General features: G+C 40.2%; 1 protein-coding gene across 2 annotated transcripts; it reads right to left on the reverse strand.

Moving 5' to 3' along the window:
- Window positions 1-1,432: 1,432 nt before the first annotated feature.
- Window positions 1,433-15,334, reverse strand: abi1b (abl-interactor 1b). 2 transcript variants are annotated; one of them, XM_026998373.2, is made up of 11 exons: window positions 15,130-15,334; window positions 11,126-11,293; window positions 9,160-9,336; window positions 7,885-7,899; window positions 7,416-7,522; window positions 6,227-6,367; window positions 5,301-5,398; window positions 4,699-4,911; window positions 4,014-4,100; window positions 3,229-3,414; window positions 1,433-2,826 (listed from the first exon to the last, which is right to left on the reverse strand). In XM_026998373.2, the coding sequence occupies exons 1-11, from the start codon at window positions 15,244-15,246 to the stop codon at window positions 2,651-2,653; spliced, it is 1,485 nt and encodes a 494-aa protein (XP_026854174.1). In that variant the 5' UTR covers window positions 15,247-15,334; the 3' UTR covers window positions 1,433-2,650. The 2 variants fall into 2 exon arrangements, with proteins under 2 accessions (XP_026854174.1, XP_026854175.1); XM_026998374.2 differs by lacking the exon at window positions 7,885-7,899.
- Window positions 15,335-19,746: the final 4,412 nt, after the last annotated feature.

Below are 19,746 nucleotides of genomic sequence, written 5' to 3' on the forward strand. Positions count from 1 at the left end.
GATGAGTCAATCAGACATCCATGGTTTTTAAGAACTTGAGCTAACCTAATAGTAATATTATCAACATCAACAGTGAGGTTGGAATGTAGCAGTTTAGGCCATATTAGAAAAATTGCCGTTTTACCAGCATTAGATATCAAGTAGTAATTGTTCAACCAGAGTTTTAAATCTGAGATCTGTGATACATGAACTCAGTGCCTGGACAGAAGCTCTGGAGGAAGCAGTATTAATATCAACCTGAATGTCATCAGTATAAGAGTGGATTTTAATGCTGATGATTACGAATGAACTGACCTAGTGGAGAAATATATAAAGGGAAAGGGATTTGTCCAAAGACAGATCACTGACTCCTTGAACAAAAGCAAATATACATATGGGCCATTAGGTAAAAAAGCCTCTTGCCTGCCGAACGATATTTTTATATATACTGTCGCCCTTTCTCGAGACCTTTTCTCCAAATAATTAGCTTGAGATGTTTTACCACTATTCCGCACACTAGATGGTAGCAACAAGCCATTCCGTTAGAATTCACGGTCTCTAAGGCCCTGTTCACACCTGGCGTTAACATGTGCCGTTCATTTTGAACGCCTGCCGAGTGACCGCTTGTGATCGCATTTCTCACGTCATTTCCTTTTTCTGCTGTTTGTGTTCAGATAGGAATGTCCTGCGAGTTGTTGCTCACGTACGGACTGTTACAAGCCTTTTGATATTCCGTCGCACTGAATCCTCGGCCCAACTGGAAATGAGTTATTTCGTTCTAGTGGCGCACCAGTCACGAGTATCCCTTTTTATTCATTAGCCAACTTGCTTTACACACAGAGCGAATTTCATTCTCGCAACAGAGCAATCTCCAGTGGTCCGTATAACGATGTCTGCTGGCGAGAACTGAAACAATGACTTTGTATCTGAGACCGAGTTCAAAATAAAAGTGTTATATAGTGGTCAATTCCCGTTACAAAAGGTCAGATCACGGATACGCAATTTACTTTATAGCTTATTGCTGCCATCTACAGGGCGGAGTCAGTATTAACATTTTCGGGCGAAAAATATCTGGAGATAATTATCTCGAAATAATGATCATTGGCGGAAGATTGAAACTTTTTAAAAGTAAATAATTTTAAAAACCACTATGTCCTCTCACTGACTCCCTAGTCCTCTAGTGACATGAGGGCTGAAACGCCACCTTCTGGCAAAATGTTTAAACGAATTGAATGATTTTTCATAGGTATGCATCTTTAGAGCTATAGAATTTTTTTTCCCCTTTTTGCACACTATACGCACATTTTACACAAACACGTGTTCTTTATGTTTGTATATTTGGCTCTTCAATGAACACACAAAATAAACCGCAGTTACTTCAACCCTCCACTTCTGTGTTGAATGCTGTGGTAAACGTTCACAAACTAAATTTAGTGGGACATCTACACATAAGCACCATGGTACGCAGGACAGTGCTTTATTATAAAAAAGACTGTACATAAATTGAGAAAACATTATATAAAAGATGATGAGGGATAAGATCGTCTCTGAGGCCTTACCAATTGTTTGCACATCCTCTGGCAGTGCCTTACTGCCAATGACTAGTCATAATTCACACAGTTCTAACATTCTCATGAATATTTAATTTGATTTAATTAGTACAATAAAAACCTCACATTGTTTTTCAGCCTTCAACAGCATCTGAGACATTGCTTCTGATTCTGTTTCGACCAAGTGAAGGCAGGAATTAAGTTTGTGTCCAGAGCTGGCTGAAACTGATGCAGGCATGATTAAAGCCCATGTTCTGTTTTTGTTTCAGACCTATCATAATAGGAACCAATGACAAAAATGGACAAAATAATTCAACAATGCAAATAGTGATCCACAAAGATCACTGGGATGCAAAGTGTAACTAAACTGACATTTGTGCATGTTAATATCTTTCGATGGTTTCTTTAGACCTTTTAATATTTGAGTAGCTTGGGGAGTGAATAAAATGGTTCCCAACACTGAGCCTGATTACCATGAAGCTCCATCACTCAGGGGTGTAGCTGATTGGCCACTGCTAGTTTGGTGTTATGTTACACAAACAAGGACATTTGAAGAGGAGTTTCAGAGTAATCCTGCCTCCTTATTCTGCCTTGGCCTGACAAAGGCAAAATAACAACGCAGGCAAACATCGAAGTGGGAAATGGTAAGAATAATTTTTCCTGGGTTTTTTTGAGGAGTGAGGGTGCCTATTCATTAGCCAGGTATGAATCACATTTCAATTTCAGGAGCATTTTGACTGAGATGAGTCTGGCAGTCCGATTAAAAACAAAATCAATCAAAACAAACAAAAGCCAACGAGCACTTTTGAATAAAAAACAGGCCCTAGCTGGCACAGTGGCATACTGGCCTTGTTACACTGACAAAACACCCACAAAATGCACACTAGTAACAACCTACAGGCTTCTTACAGTACTGTATGTACAAAATATTTGACAAAAAGAGCTAACCAGAAAGAAGTGAAAACCTGTTCCTATTCTTCCCACATTTGCCTGTGCTCATGTACACCCAGTCCCTCAATACACTGAGCATAGTAAATACTTAAATACATTGGTATTTGGACAAAAACGAACATTCGGTCATAATGCTAATGCACTTTTGTAACATTTGTCTTATGATGGCATCAGTCGGCGTAGTGCATGATGGACTCAACGTAGTTGCCGGGAAACAGGCCGGTGACACCGTTGCACACGCCCTCAAACCAGCCATCATCGTTCTTTTTGATGATGTAGATGATGGCGCCCTCCATGAAGGAAAGCTCATCGTCCTTGTCCTTGGTGTAGTCGTAGATGGCCACCACTGGAAGTCAAAAAAGGTGAACAGGTTGACAATCGGTCAAGCCTCAAAGCAACGCCTTTGCGGCATTTAGCAGGCCCTCTTATCCGGAGCGACTTTAAAACGTGCTTTGTCATCTACTCGTGGAATTTGACCTAGCCAGTACGGTAGGTGAGAGTCAAATTGCTTTGTTTCTTACATCAGGACATGTTCTGCTACAGAGCTGAACGGACCTAGACCGGCATATGCAGGTGAAGAGTCACTAGGTGTGAACAGATGACAGACTGAGAACAGAAAAGTGATTCTGTCTAAGTCATGTGTAGTAGAAAAAGAATATATAGTATACATAAGGTTCATATCTTAATTAAAACCTTGCTCCACAGTATTAGTTTTAAGTGCTCTGCCAAAGAGAACAGGGACACACACCCTTCTCTATGTAGGACTTTGGGGCCCAGTGAGGGTCTCCGTCAGCATAAGGATCATTGTAGTGCACCAGCGCGCCATCCTCTTCCTCATAATCGACAGGCGGAGGGGGAGGAGGCGGAGCTGCCTCCTCAAAGATGGGCGTGTCTTCAGGGAGCGGGGGCGGTGGAGGGGAGGGGCTGTCTGATACTAGGGAAACAGGAGAGAGAGAGAGAGAGAGAGAGAGAGAGATCTGCCGTCAGCATTTTAGGAGGGAGGCAAAAATTCAGAAAGGTAAGCAAAATCAGTTCCACTTCATTCCTAGAGCTCAGTTCATACACTCCTAATTGGATTATTTTCAAGATTGTACATCATCGTATCCACATTAAGGCCTTGTAAACCGAGAGCTCCAAACAGTCAATAAAAAAGGCTTTTCAGATCATTTATTTCATACAGTAATTGTTTCTGTAGGACACCTTGTACATCTTAATCAGTGAAATGGTTGAAAAAGTCCTTGTTATGAGCTAAAGATGTGTGTCCGTGAGTAAAACATTACCATTTAAACACAATAACTAAAGAAATTCCCAGAGGTTGAAGGATATTTTTCACAGCTGCGATTCATATATGCAAATGGAAACTAGTAGCATGAGATTAAAGCAAACATATGCCATAGCATATGACAGTATGAGTGAGTGAGTTTGAGTGTGTGTATGTATGTGTGTATGTATGTATGTATATATGTATGTGTGTATGTATGTGTGTGTGTGTGTGTGTGTGTGTGTGTGTGTGCGCTGCTGTAGAATACTCACTATTCTCCTGAACCCTGGCCACAAATCCAGTGAGAGGAATCTGGGGAGTAAGCTGTACTACAGGAGGGGGTGGAGCAGCGGCAGGCACTGGAGCCACACACACACACACACACACACACACACACACACACGGAGTGAGATATCAAAAGACATAACAGATAAAACAGACTAACATGTACAGTAATCTGTACAACCAAAAGGCAGAGCACAAAGCTTTGGTTTCCAATGCTGCAGGTTACACAAAAAAGACATACACACCCACTGCAGTGCTTTGAAAAAACTGACATTCTGTCTACTCAAAGCTCCCAGCATTCATTCAACTACTTGTTTCATATGACATGAAGTGTTAGCCTTTTAATTTAACTGTGGCGTTAGTGTAGTTCCCCTTCAAAGCACACCATCGCATATTTAATTCAGTTTCATTATTAAGTATTTTGTGAAACATGCCTAATACCATGTTCAAATGCTGCACACACCAAAGCTGACGTTACAAGCAATGGGGTAAAAACCTGCAATTTCAGTTTGCAAAATTTGTGGGAAAAGTGTCATGTTTTGAAAATGGCTTCTGTGGGAAGCTAGCAAAAGGTTGTTTTTTTTTTCTTAAGATAACACGTTCCCTGATACAGTAAGCAAGAAGCTGGAATGTAGTCTGATTCTCTGGCCTTGTAAGGTGGTACGTGCCCACCTGGGGTTTGGGAATAAGTGGGACCTCCGTTGAGGTGGGGCTGGGGCACGGAGAAATGGGAGGAGCTGGAGGGGGCGCGGCGGTAGGTGCCAGTGGCTGACACCATGGAGGCAGAGGAGGAAGAGGTGGAGGAGTTGTGTCGGGAGATCTGCCGAGAGATGGTACCAAACTGAGACATTGGAACAGGACCCAGACCTGGACCTGGGGGAACCACTGTCAAGTCAGGAAGGGAGAGAGAAGAGAAAAAAAAAACATGCTAAAAGTTAAATACGGACATCGTACTACTAATACTGATCACACTGAATGAAGCTAAAAGGTATTTGAGCTTACGTTGCACATTTGAGCAAAAGAAGGAGGGTAACAGATGAAACTCTAAAATGACTGTGAAGGTAATGTCATTTAGACATTTAACTAGCTACAAATTAACTAAATTGGTCAATTAGTGGCCATGTAATTATCAACGGGACTTTAATCTCTCTTTCAAAATTCAGTTTCTTGCATAACCTCTGCCATTCCACTGATACAAATCCTTGTGACAAATTTAAAAAAACCAAATAAATATGTTCAGCACAGTTAGTATGAGCCATAGTTACCACTCTCACCTGGTGCCATGCTGGGGGGGGAAGGTGTTGGAACAGCCAGAGGGATTCCCATGCTGTTACCGCTGTTCTCCCGACCCCCACTGCCTCCACTGCTTCCACTGCAGAGAAACGAGGCAGTCAGAATACTAGGAGTATAAAAAGGTTAACTCTTAAAAGTAAACACACCATAAACATGTAAACGGTAAATGGTTGCTGTATTTTTTTCTACCAGTCAAACAGGAAACCATTTTGAACAAGCTGGTGTGTGAAGGACAAAGACTGAAGTCCAGACCTACTCTACCAGACCTACTCTAACCTACTCTACCAGACCTACTCTACCAGACCTACTCTACCAGACCTACTCTAACCTACTCTACCAGACCTACTCTAACCTACTCTACCAGCTAGGATGTATTGTATGAGTAAATGACAAAGCACTTTTGTAAGTCGCTCTGGATAAGAGTGTCTGCAAAATCCATAAATGTAAATGTAGTCAAATTTGCTTTCTTTGCTCTCTCTGTGTCCAGAAAGTGTCCACAGAGAGATAGAATATCAGTACTGAATGAAATTGAGGGCCAGCACTTAGCTGTAACAAAGAGGAGATTTTGGAAGAGTGCCACAAGCTCTGACAAGCAGTTATAACCCGCACATACTCATTGCCTGGACCTCTCAGGCTGACATTGTTAAATACATCACATAACTTACAGCATATGAGATGCATAAAACCAGTAAATAAACTCCATGGGGTACAAAATGTCATTTGCCTGCACTAAAGCTCTAGACATGACCTAGAATAAAATCTAGACAAAAACTGATTGATGAACTGTTTTGTAACATTGGATCCAGCAGAAATATCATACAAATACTGTCGCTTGCTAGATCCTGGTGCCTATGTCCATACTGCCAAACTGTGCAGGTGTACATATGTATATGTACATACGATGTACCTGTGTGTTCTTGGCCGTTGGTTGAGCGATGCTGTGCGTCCGGGGCTGTTCTGACTGCCCGGTCGTGCTGGGCTGGTCATGTAATCGTTAGGCACCACGGGAGGCTTGACAGGCTCCAGAGTCTTGTAGGGTGTGTTCCGTCTATGAGGTACCAATTCCAAAAATCCTAGACTGTTATGTAACAGCCTTGTCTGATTTCCACTCCTGAAGTTTACACCAGCCTACATTCTACCCCACGCAGTATTAACATGGAACTGCACAGCTAAATCTTCAAATGTTCTGCAGGTATTGTGAAGTTGTTAGTTTGCTCTGCAGATTTCACTCTGGACAGTTTCTCAAGCTTAGACAATACTGAGAAAGCTTCGCTCACTGAGAAGTGGGGCAGTTCCTAGTTAATTGGCATCACAAACCCAACTGCAACATTTCCACCTATCCACTTTTTTTTTTAAAGTCAGATCATCTTACATTGAAAGTTTCATAGTATGCTAACAAATTTTATTCAATTTGTGGTGTTGTCACAATCGAAAGAAAGAAGCTAGTAGAGGTATTGTTAGCTAGTAGTACAGGTATGGTTACTGGTAAAACTTTCCTACTTCTGTCCCCATTCAAAAAGTCTGTGCTGTTATATAAATCTACAATAAAAGATTCACCTTTGGTAAGCCCCTTGTCGGGCAATTCTTTAACTTAAAATGAACAAGACGTAGCATGTTGTTTAGAGATATCCACTCTATAGCTAGCTAGCTAGCTCACTCTTTCTAGCTAACACAGCTAACACTAGTTTTTCCACCACTTAAGTGGAAATGGTTGTCATTTGACAAGACATCTAGTCAATCTTTTAAAATCTGTTTTATCTGGCAACTGAAATATCCAGGATGCAGGCTCATACATTTACAGTTATATGTGTAATCAGTCCAGAGCACAATCACAGCAGAGCTGATCAATTATTCATGAGCCCACCAGAAAAAGGGTTGTAAAAAGAAAACCGCTCCTTTCATTCTAGAGCCAACTCATGGGGTTATGAACGGGCATGTAAACCCATAACTAGACATTTGTCACACCTTGCCAAAGATGAATACTTACTATATAGACATCAGAGAACAATTTACAATACTAATAAATATATTCTGGGGCACCTTTAATACACACAAATGCAACAACACACAGTTAGCCAGTCTTGCAGAAGACTTACCCCAAGGTTCCCCGCCCTGCCATGGGCGGGCTAGGAGGTTTCTGTGTTGGTGGATTGGTCCTCGATAAAGTTCCTCCCCCTGCTCTGGCAGGCTGGCTGTTCCCTTGCTGAAAAGAGAAAAAAAAAACAAAATGTAAAAACAGATGTAATGCCTTCAGGTTTGTCCCAGAAGATAACGCTACAAAGTCATCAGAATCAATATATTCAATAGAAGTTTATTTTACGTAGCCTATATTTGGGCACAGTAAGCATACAGTATGGTATCACAAGCCATGCGGGCCTTATGAGAAGTAATGTTGGAAATACCTTTGCAGTCTTGTGTAAAAGATCACACAGTGTCATATAAAGTCATACATTGTACTGTTTAAACCAAGGCAAACTGGGAGGATAAGACTTCAAAACTGGTGATTGCTGTGGAACCTCAGATGAACCCTCAAAGAACTTACGGCTCATGTAAGAATGCACTTACCTTTGCCTTTAGCCACTGAGCGAGTGCAGTGAGAAACAAAGGAGACGAATGTTAATTGATTAACTTCTACCAAATGAGAAAAAGTACGTGAGGAATAGTGACACAAAAGGTTTTAAATTAAAAATACAGCATGAGAAGGTACAAAGACCTTCTCCAACTGGGCTGGAAGGCCATAACTCACTGGAAAGAAAATGAATAGATAGTCACATACATTTTACTTGTAATAGTCTCTAAATACCTGCACGGCTAACATGTTTGTGACATGTTTATAATTATGTAATTATTTTTGGTCAATTAAAACTCTGGCATTTTCTCAAAGAGAAAAATGTGCTTCCATCATCCGATCAACAAATTCACCGAGCAGTCTTAATTTAATAGCACATAAATAGGCTTTATTTAATAAAAGATTAACTGTACAAATAGTATGAGGGTGTCTGCATGATACTTCTACAAAAAAATTTATTTTCAACCAATTAATCATAGTATAGTACAGAGTAAAAACATTTCTGTACCTGAAAGCTATTTAAGAATCAATATCAGAACACCAAATCAATGTCAAAACAATATTGTTCTCTGGTATCTAAATATGATGGGCATAAAACTAATCCCTGAGATGCACCATGGCCAGCCCCAGGTTCCCATTATTCTGGAAGATGCACTAGAACCAATAACAGTAATTGTATACTGAAAACATTTTCGTAGGAGTCATAGCTAATAACTCAATTATGTATGATAACATCTGGTCATTATTTGCAGTGTGGAAAGTAAAGTCACACAGCTTGACCAGACTAGTTATGCTCAGGAGTGGCAGTATGAAGACGAGGATGCTGAGCAGGGAGAGCCATGTTTAATGACCACCAGGTCAAACACACTAATGGCACACCTGCAGTTTGAGAACAGCCCTCAGGTGCTTCACCTGGCTGAAAGGGAAACAGGCCAGTGCCTACCCACGTAAGCCTAATGAGTTCATGTGTGTCCAGCGTGCACTACCACCACATGTACAGTAGGGGGAGTTGGAAAAGAACTCTATAGCATAATCTCAACTAGGTCTACCTGAGTCAAACACGGATTAAAGCGACAAAGAAAACCACAATTATGTTGGAATTCATTATTTGCACATAAAATGCACTATATTATGCAATACTTACAAGCACGCCATGTGAAGTTTATGAGAAATCTACATTAGATTTTAGGAATGGGTCTGAACCTGACTGTATTTCTATTTCTGAACAGCTACAGATCCCAAATTCACAAAAGGCTACACATCATACTCACTTTAACGCCGTGACCCACGTCGTCCAGAAGCGTGTAATCTATGGGCTTTCTGATGTAACGCACTGGCCGCTCCATGTTGCCAGGGGCAATTATCTTGTGGGTCCGGGACGTGTTCTTGTTGGTGGTCAAAATGCCAATCTCTCGCCTGGCAACTTTTTCTTTGTGGATATCGACAGTCTATAAGACATGAAGGAAGAGTAATAGAAAACTTTCTAATATAGACTTAGGAGTGAAATTTCAGTATAAAGCTTTAAAGGGTGTGTATGATATATGCACATAATGATTACAAAATTAGCATCAGACTGTAGGATGTGTCATGTCATGGGCAAGCACACCTGTAAAAACGTGTCATTCTCTGAAATAATATAACACTGCTGTATTAGTATCTTATACTAATTCAACCGGCAGCCTCCTGAGTCAGCTGTAAATATTCTAGCAATTAACAGTTTGCTATGAGAAATTAGTTTTTGTAAACAGGAACAATTGTGTGTTGAAACAGCACACTGTAGTGCAGCTGCAGAAGAACTGGGTGGCCCAAGATGAACATGACTAGCTGTTACCTCCACTTACCCATCACTCCTTGGTTTACCCATCACTTCTGCACCTCTGCTACCTTATGCTTAAATACTTCATGGTTTGTTCCCACAAACCACTTGTCCACCATTTCCTGAATTCACAGGCGAAAATGTCAAGCAAGTATCACCGAACAACCTAGAGGTTCCACCACACATTTGGAGAGCGTCTGCTACAATTTGATTAGCCATGTCTAGACATGCTTGGAGGGCACAGGGGAATGTCAACTGAGGCCTCTAGGGAAATGTCACAGCCAATTCTGTTCTTGGATCAGTTCTTGGTGGAACCCAGCAAGCTCTTTGCCACTATCTGGTCCCTAGTGTTTGGAATTCAATCAAATTAAATCACTAATCTTGGTCCACTGTTTTCCACTCAAACATTAATGGATTTTTTAAAAAGATAAATGTTAGGATTACTAGGACTACTAAAACTGATAATAAGCCAAACTGTTTTAACGCAGTCATGAATCACAGATACGTCACACATTTATTTGTTTGTTTGTAATTGTGCCAAAGGATTTTTGTTTGTGGTGTAAACAGGGTGTAGGCATGATATTGCGGGCTTGATCTTGGTGTGCTTGCTTTTCCTTGTGGTGTTGATTTTACTGAGATGGCCATTGTTGTAGATGATTGATGAGAGGTGTCCAGACTGAGTCAAAATGAGTCATTTTGTTTTTGATGGAAGCTGTTAATTCTACCATTGAAATACCATCCATTAGCAAGTTGTTTTCCCACGAGTAATGGAAAATGGCATTTAAACATAATACTTAATTTTGTATTGCTTTTTTAAGATCACCTGTAATAATGCCCTAATGTAGCAAAATTCAGCAGTCTGTTCATTCTATAATAGACATACATTATTATATTATTAAACTAAGAGGTTGGGAAAAGACATTAAACAATGTAGAGTTTTCACTATTTTTTGCAGTCAGCTATAAGGAGTTACTTGTTTAGTTATTAGGCTATGATGGAGTTGAGATGAATAAATTAATTAAGACACTAGGGAAAGAAAGAAATCCTGAAACTTCCCCAAGTCAAAGGGTTTAGAGCTAATTAAAAAACATGAACATTTCTTTCAATTTACTTAGTAATTAAATAGCTGAATGATCCACTACAGTCTGATTTAGACAAAGTTTAATTCACACTGATAAGTTGGTTGGGATGATCTGCATTTAGACTGTAAAACAAGTGTGTCAGAGCTTTGTAAAGCCTAGGGGAGACTAGGAGCCAAACATCTCACAAATTAAAACTCCCCCCATAATTGCCACCTACTCTGCCAGTTCCCCTGACAGTGTGAATCCAAAATATGAGAGAACATGAAAGAAAGAACTATTGGGATGATATGACAGCATTAGCAGGCTGGTGGAAGATGTGCTTGATGGAGGCAGACTGACCTGGGAGATGTGATTTATAGAGGACTCCATCCTGCGCAGCTGGGATGCCTGGATGTCCAGCAGCTGCAGGACATTGTTGGCCAAGGCGTTGATCTGGTAGGCCACGCTGGCCAGAGACTGGGTGGTGTAAGCTTTGGTCTCCTCCAAAGCTTTCTTCTTATCTGGCGCCTGAGGGCAGAAGGAGAGAGGGAGAGTGGGAAGGTTGAGGAGATATCTTTGTAATTCCTATCCATAGGATGTGGCCGGTAAGAAATCATTGTAAACCTAAAGGCAGCTAACACCAGGCACACAGTCCATAATGGGAAACGCTTCCCCTTTTCTGAAATTCAAAAATGTCTTAACTACACTGAACTTTTCTGTGTGAAAATCCCTGCCACCTTTCTCACATCCAGTAGCTACAAGTACTAACACGAATACTTAATGTTCAAAAACACTGTAATTTATGATAATCATTATTTGAGTCAATCGCACTGTGGCACAATATGTTTTTTTTTTAATATGTGTGATTAATTGCCTTAAATCTTTTAATAGTCAGTAAATATCTTCCATGAACTTATGTGTTACATATTTAGCGAAACAATTAACATTTGACCAAACAAAAATTAACAGTGTAATTAAATATGACCTGGACAGTAAACCAGTTAGGTTATGCTGACACACACACTGTATGAATGAAGATTGTATTTGCAGAAGCTAACAGATTCACTGATCAGGAACCCCAACCTGCAAACTAATAGAATAACTATTCTATTTTGTAACCTAAAACATATGCCTTAAAATAACCTGGCCCTCTCTTCCTTTGATAATACTAGCATTGTATTCCACTCTTCTCTCATGATTTTGGAGCTCAAAGGAAAGCACAGTGAGTAAATGGATCACTTAGAGTTGTTTTTTTGTTCGTGACGAATGAGTCTTGGAAACGATGTGATTCGTTCAGTGGGCTGTGCTGTTTAATAAGCTCTGCTTTCCAAACTTCAGGTTTAGTCAGGAAATTAAGTCTTGCAATGCACTGTGTACAGTGCATTCACAGATCATCTAAACGGTCGGTCAGGATTGTTATGTTTGGCAAAATGAAAATTCTTATATCATTTTGAAAATCACCAGATAAAGAGACATGAAATTACACTGATACCAGTTCCATGGCAGTAAAAGTCATGTTTAGCCTCATTGAGCAGGACTTAGTGAGTAATATCTTGGTTATTATATCCATATATAACTACCAGCAAGTATATATAAACAGTATATAAACCACATCTCAGTTCAGATATTAGCTAATAAATAGTACAATCAATATCTTGAAAATTGATATTTTGGATAGTAAAGAATGAGATCACCCAAGTTGATACACTGTGCAGAAATGTAAGTGCAGACAACACTTAAGTTGTTTTAAATAAATTATTTACAAACAAAATAGGTAAATTAAAAGTAACAGACATTCATTCTATTCATTATTTTGGTATAGGCAATATAGATCTGAACAGGAACTTTAAAAAGATTAAAAACAAAAATTATAACAAGTAAGGATATAAAGATGACTGAGATGCCAAAATGGCTGCCATGAGAAGTTTAGGTTTCAGCATGACAGGAAATTATGAGCTATGCATATCATGTTAGTGGTTGAAGTGGCCCTGAATACAACCTCAGATGATTATTGTAGAACAATGATAGAATTACTCTGAGTGAACTGCAATCGACATCTGGGTGAGGCAGTTCAGTAGATTTATTTCCAGACTTCAGTACTGATCACTTTCAGGTTACCTTATTTAGAAAAAAAACACAAAAAAAACTTCAACTAAAGAAGTCTACAGACAAAGATTCCTCACACATCGCTCAACATTTCTGCTGGAATATCAAGATAAATGTGTCAGAGTAGCTGAGATTTATGTTGAATACTGCCTTTTCCACCTAAGCAGATGAGGAATAAGGAATAGTAAATGTGGCCTTTTCCAGAGTAGAGAACATGGTCCAAAAGAAAGACTGCTCTCCATGTCAAGGTTGAAATAATTCAGCTTATAACTCCATGCAACATGCTCTGGTCTGACTCTCCCTTTGTTTACTGAGCTGTTCTGGAAGCAGGCAAAATGCGAACTCTGGGACAACGATCAGAATGGCCTCCTGTTTTAACACCGTTCCCATCCTTTTCAGTAAAATTTCCCATTGGTGCACTGGTAGGGCTATATTAAAGCTCTGTACATAATACCAGACAATCTTGATACTTCTTTCTCCTTGCTGAAATGGAAGTGGCTTGATATCTAGGTTCACCATACTACTTAGGTGTCTATATTACTACTGCATTCCCAGATACAGCAACATGATCACAAATGTTAACACAATAAAGGCCGGCTGCAATGCCCACCCATCGCTTAAGTATTTATGCATAAATACATATACGTGTCAATAAATGTAAATGTTTAACACAGACAGTAAATAGCTATATAGAGGAACACAGTCCGTCCATGTTCTCTGCATCTATCCATTTATTTTAAAGATATTTTTAATCTCTTAATTTCTGCAATTTCAGTCTCAGAGAGTTCCAAAATGAAAATCTGGGTCAAGAAAGCTCACAGTGATTGGGATCTGACTCATTTTATTTTCTTGCTCTCATCGACTTAAATGTGCAAAGATTATGCTTTTTGAATAAGGAGCTTTAACTGCTCGTTGGCCGACATCTATTCGTTCAGATCCCCTATCTGAACGACAGTATATCCGTGTAATTCCAGCGATTTTGTAAAAGCACCATGTCACGAGTACCTCTTCTCAATGCTGCAGGAGCATTTCAAATCCAGACAGGTGTAACCCGGATCACGAGCGTGCTGTGCGTACCTTACAGCAAAGCCCTAAGACAGGCCATAGTTTAACGATACCATATTACGTATGGAACTGCATGCGTATGCATGGAAGACATACAAAATTGCACCACATGCCTGTATCTTTGCGTCAAGTCTGCTGGACAGGAGAACCAGAACTCCGTCTGTGACGCCAAACAACACTCCCCATCCTTGCATCTTGTGGATTTTGATCTTATAAAAAGCGTTTGCACGGATCTGTCCAGGAAGACATATGTGATCGTCGAACACAGACGTGTCCGTCATTTGACTAAATACACCGCGACTCCAAGCACGGTAGACTATTTAGTGAAAGGCGCGAGACTAATCACACGGGTGCAAAGGAGTCACGCGCATTACCATAAAAATTACATCTTAGCGCTCTGACGCTATATGTTATTAAAGATGTCATCAGAGAGGTTATAACGAAATGAAGGTGTATAAGGGAGAAGAGGAATCACTCCCTCAACGTAGCTTGTCTGATACGTGTGATATTCCCCAACTCTAGTTTAAATCCATGCTGGCATATGATGGGATATGATCCAATGTATTAGATACGAAATAGCCAGACTTTCCCGTGATATTCGAAATTATTTGAAATGATAATCGGCAACATTAACTCCACGGAAAAGTGACAAGCACATTGTATAGCTTTATCATGACGCAAAGGCTCACTTGCAGAAAATTCATACATGTTAATCGGAATGAACCGTGCTGTCAACCGTGCTATCAAATCCCCGATCGCGTACACATTCAAGCAAATTTGGACACATATCAGCAGTACGTTTTATGCACAAATTTTGCGCATGAGATTCAGCGTCCATCAATTCCAGAAAGCAATATGAAATAGCGATAACAGACACACCCTCCGGGTAGCTCTGTAGCTGTGTGCGTGAAGTGAATGAGTGCATACCGAACGTGTTACCCCTCGCAACACGCGAAATTTCACCTAAAGCTATACAACTCTGAGCGTAAATTCGACAGAATTATAATTACATGAACGCAAGTGATCCGAATTTGGTTTCCAGCTGGGTGGAAGTCCGCTCCTCATTATTCTCTGCAGCATCGTACAGCAATTTTCTACGTTTCCTATGTCCGGCTTCTCAGAGTCTAGTAACATCAACATTCTCTGACATATGGACAATAACCGAACACAAAAAATTGCATTTTTGTAATTACCTGCACATAATTATTCTCACAATATTCGGCAACCCTTGAAAGATTCTGGTAGCTCTCGACTAAGGCTCTCTTCCCAGCTGGAATTTCTTCCTCTAACAACATTTGTAGCTCTGCCATCTTACATCCCTACGCATTACTATTCTCCCCCTTGTTTCATTGAAAGCAACCGAGCTTCACCCCCGCCACAGGAGGTCCCTCGCCTGGTATTGTGGGATTCCTGGCCTCGCTTAGACCACTACGACAATTCGCAACTTAGCACTCTTCGTGCTGCTCTGTGATTCGCTGCTTAGCGGAAATCAGTGGTTTTGGCCCAATAGGAAAAGAATGCGATTTACCGAGTGATGAGAGACTCGACGCAAATTTGATGGATTTCTCTACAGATCGGATTTTTGTACAACAGTTTAGTGATGTATTTCTAACATATCTGCTGCCTTTCATTTTAAGAATGTTTTTATAACTCTAAACAGTAGACCGTTTTGAAAAGAAACACACACTTTCGTTTACCGTTTATATTAAATATGTTCCCTATCCGAATAATATATTCGGTTGTTTTGTTATTATCTTTACAGAGGCGATGCTGCGGCTTTGGATGAAGCACGTTTTAGGAGAGTTTTTTGTTGGACAGCTCCGGCACGTTTATCGTGTCATATATTTTAAATACCCTTTCGAAAGGCATTGTGGATCTTGTAGGACAGAAACTTGTTATTTTCTTGTACTTAATGCAATTTTAATGCGATATAAAACTACATTTTCCAAGAACCCATGTTTATTGCAAGGAGTACTTACGACATAGCCTGCAGGGATTGTATTAAACAATTAACATGCAAACGTTGAGTTCTTTATAAGGCTTTTAAAGTTTATAAGAAGACTAAACCATTAAACCATTAGCATGTAAATCTCAGATTTCTTTTTTGTTCAGGTGTTATTTTTTTGGAGTTGTTTCAATTAACTGAAATCCTATCTTATAAATTACTGTAAAAAAAAGGTTTCTCACGCATGATAGCTATACTTGTCTTGCACGTTGTGTGAATCGAATCAGAAATAGCTTCTGAAATGTACGTCCGTCTTTAAGTTACTGTAAACTCATCGCTTTAGTTTGTTTACGAGATATGCAACGTATCAATGATGCATCCCTTATGTTTTAGATGAGAGCATCCGTCAAATATATTTTACAGCGTGACACGGGGTTGCAATGGCAAATGACAAATCCATTACCGGCAGAAGGTTTGAAGCAGCTCTTGAAGTGACACGATGAGTTTGCCTGAAGATGGTAATAATAGATGATGAAGTAGGTAATAATAGAAGATGTTTTCTGATGGCGTCTATGACTACAGGGTCTTCAAACCCATATGGTTACACCCCGGGATATTCAAAATTGGCAGATCTCTCAAGATAGCAGCGACACTGACATTTGTAAACAAGAGCACAACCACACCTCTGTCATGTCAGTGTATTAATGAGGGGACGAGAGGGGACGTCTACCGCAGTGGTCACTTGGTAACAGTTGGTCAGCACTATTTAGTCAGGAAAGAATATCAGTATTCTGCTCAATGTATTGCACCACAGTCAAAGGACATCTCACTAGTCTAGCTCCTATGAGATGAACTTGACTGCTCTATGAGAAAAGCACATCCCACAAATCAAAAATTACTTTTAGAAGAACTTCTAAGCCTTGAAATTCTATACCAAAACTTATCTGCTGAAATATCACGCAAGAATCCCTCAAGCATGTCGGGCTGTAATTAAAGCTAAAAGAATATTTGGATCCATGTAGGATTAAAACAAATTAAGAATATTTTAACTGGAACATCTACATTATAATTCTTGATGGGAAGAAATTAAACTTTCATTTTTACAGTTTTGGCTTGTAGTATAAGTGTTTCTTTATAAGTGGCTGGTGAGTGATAAGTGTCTGTGACTGTTTATGGCCAAAGTTGACTCAGCTACCGATCTTGGTTAAGTCACTGGTGCAATTAACCTTTCCATAGTCCACAGGTTGATTTGAGCTCTCCAGTGACATGCTGCTGATGTTTTACAGGTACTACAAACAAGCAACAGTAAGGCCATATAATACTACAAAAAAATGCCTGGGACACAGTCAGCAAAGCCAAATGTGATCATTCCCATCTCATCAAATCATTCTTTTTTTAATGTGTGTAGACATAGTGCATATCTATTCAGGTGCTGTTGTGGTTTGCTTCCCCACATAGGGCACATTTACAATCACATCACACATCAATTGCACTGCAGTTAATTTATCAGCTGAGCTGAGAGAATTCTGTTTGGGGCTGCAAAATTAAATCTTCCCTTTGAAATGCCCTGAGCGGATAACAGCTCTAAAGAAATGTTGCAATCATGTCTAATTACACTGAAAAGCGGGATTACAGGGAAAAACAGAGTAATACTTTTATCTCCCATGACACAACGGCTCCACTTCAGAGTACACTCAGAGTGGGCACGTTTTCCAGATGTGATAAATCTATGCAGAACAACTGGAAATGACTTTCCTTTCTCAGTTGTCTTTAGGGTTGGTTGTGTTTTTATTCAGAGAAAATCCACAGCATAGGAGGGTCAGCCTCCCCACTTGCTGTACAATCCTTAAATACTTTCTTTCAGTTATAATTCCCATTTTTATGGAAAAACACCAAAGCATGAAGCTTTTCAACTGATGCACAATGATGATGATATTAAAAGGGGCTATAGACCTTGTTTGCTCTGTAACTGTAACCCTGTAGCTTGTACTGTAATACTGAAAAATCATATTTCCTCATAGGGAGGCATGGCGTGTTTTGGGCAACATGTCAAACGAGCAAGCCATGAAGGAGTATGCTCAAGAAATTCAGTTAGTATATTGTTCATTACATTTGGACTTGCTGCCCTGTATTATATCGGAACTGCAGTAGATGTTCTCCCCACAGTAAAACTCCCACTCAGAAGCTCCATCCCTTCGCTGACACATAAGTGCTGCTGATCTGGACCCTGTAGCCCAGGACAGCTGCCTTCCACGCCGTACTGATGGTAAAGGGCAACAAGTATGAAGGGAAATTATTATGAGGTCAGTGAGCAGAAGATGGGTGATGACTCCAACAGTAAAGCATACAGTGACTCACTGGAGCACCTAGTATCCATAGAGGTATGGGTGGTGTGGAACACACCACTGTTCAGTATTATCAGAGGCTGTTTGGATTTTCTCTCATATGAATTTTGAGTCCTTGTTAGAGTCTCATAGGTTGATTGATAACATGCTCTCAAGCTGCCTCAATTTAAAAACAAGTGGCTTGAGATTTATGAATTTACTTGATTCCTTAGTGCTCATCTCTCACATAAAGGTCACTCAGGGTTAATACCCTGTACATTAGTACAGGTCTGAATGTGATGCTTGGCAGAATAAGAGGTTTGGGAGATGAAGCTCTTTTGACTTTTTGCGAGGCATAGAAAGAGGGAGGGAGAGAGTGATGTGTTTTGCAACTTTGCAGGATGTCAAAGCAATATAAATGAGAGCTTGTGACTTTCTCACCAGGGTTCAGGAGTTCCCAGGGCCTGTTTGGCAGGGCCAGAGATGGTTGGAGCCAAGAGGCAGGAGGAACAAGGGGGGAACAGAGAGGCTCAGTGTGAGAGTCAGGATGGAAAACCACAGGGAGCACCCTCTCTCCTCCCCAGGCCACTGGCATTTGGAATAGTCCAGCCTGACAGAGTCTCAGTAAGAAGAAGAGGGGGTTGACACTGTCAAGAACATTAGGAGAGCAACAGGCAGCCTTCCCATGTGGTATGTCCTCAGCCAGAAACCAAGGGTTCAATGTCTTATGTAGACAACAAAATGTCCAGTGTCAAATACAGTGTTTATTTGTATCCAGTTGGATTTAAATGAGCAATGTAGGTATTAACAGTACACTGTAAACTGTAGATGTTATTACTGTGATCTTAATTTCTAGTATACAATTGAGACACAGAGTAATCTGCTCACTGGGATTTAATCTGGGTTCACGATGTTAGTTTTTTCAGAGGTGAACATATAGCATAGGCTAGCCATCACATATTCCTCTCAAAATTGCATTTGTGTGTTTCTCATATTTACTGTGCCAGAATTCACAATATTCCAAGTAATAACCTTTGCCCTTGTTTCAGTACATACATTAATTTGGAATGACCTTATAACCTGTGATGATGATGTGACAGCAATGTGTTGCCATGGCATCAGGCAAAATGTGGAGATAGGGCCAGTGTGCAACGAGCATAAGGGGAACTTGCAGGTGACCACACAATTGTCAGGGCTACAGGACAACATGCAGAGCATGCTGTGGAGAATGAATGCGCTGAAGGCTTGGGGTACATCACAGGTGAGCGAGAAGGCAGGGCAGATGCTGAATTAGGCCATCTGCCCATGTGTATTCATCAGGACACAAATCACATGACCCTGCACTCATCTGTAACTCATATTATATAGCCAGTGTCAGAGCAGGACTCAGTACATGAATGGATACAAATGCTTCAAAATACTTTTTTTATAAATTAACAAAGACAAATACATGGGTAAATATGCATTTCAGGAGTACAGAATGAAGAACTTGTAAGGCTTAGCAAGCATGACTGGAAAAACAGGTCCCACAGTGACAATAT

Source organism: Electrophorus electricus, chromosome 18, assembly GCF_013358815.1.
Source record: "Electrophorus electricus isolate fEleEle1 chromosome 18, fEleEle1.pri, whole genome shotgun sequence".
Classification (NCBI taxonomy): domain Eukaryota; kingdom Metazoa; phylum Chordata; class Actinopteri; order Gymnotiformes; family Gymnotidae; genus Electrophorus; species Electrophorus electricus.

Excerpts from the sequence above, each read along its gene's own strand:
- abi1b (XM_026998373.2), bottom strand. The coding sequence starts at position 15,246 with ATGGCAGAGCTACAAATGTTGTTAGAGGAAGAAATTCCAGCTGGGAAG. Across the intron at positions 9,337-11,125 it reads CTATAAATCACATCTCCCAG|ACTGTCGATATCCACAAAGA; the intron begins GTCAGTCTGCCT and ends CATGTCTTATAG. Across the intron at positions 4,101-4,698 it reads CACTTATTCCCAAACCCCAG|TGCCTGCCGCTGCTCCACCC; the intron begins GTGGGCACGTAC and ends GTGTGGCTCCAG.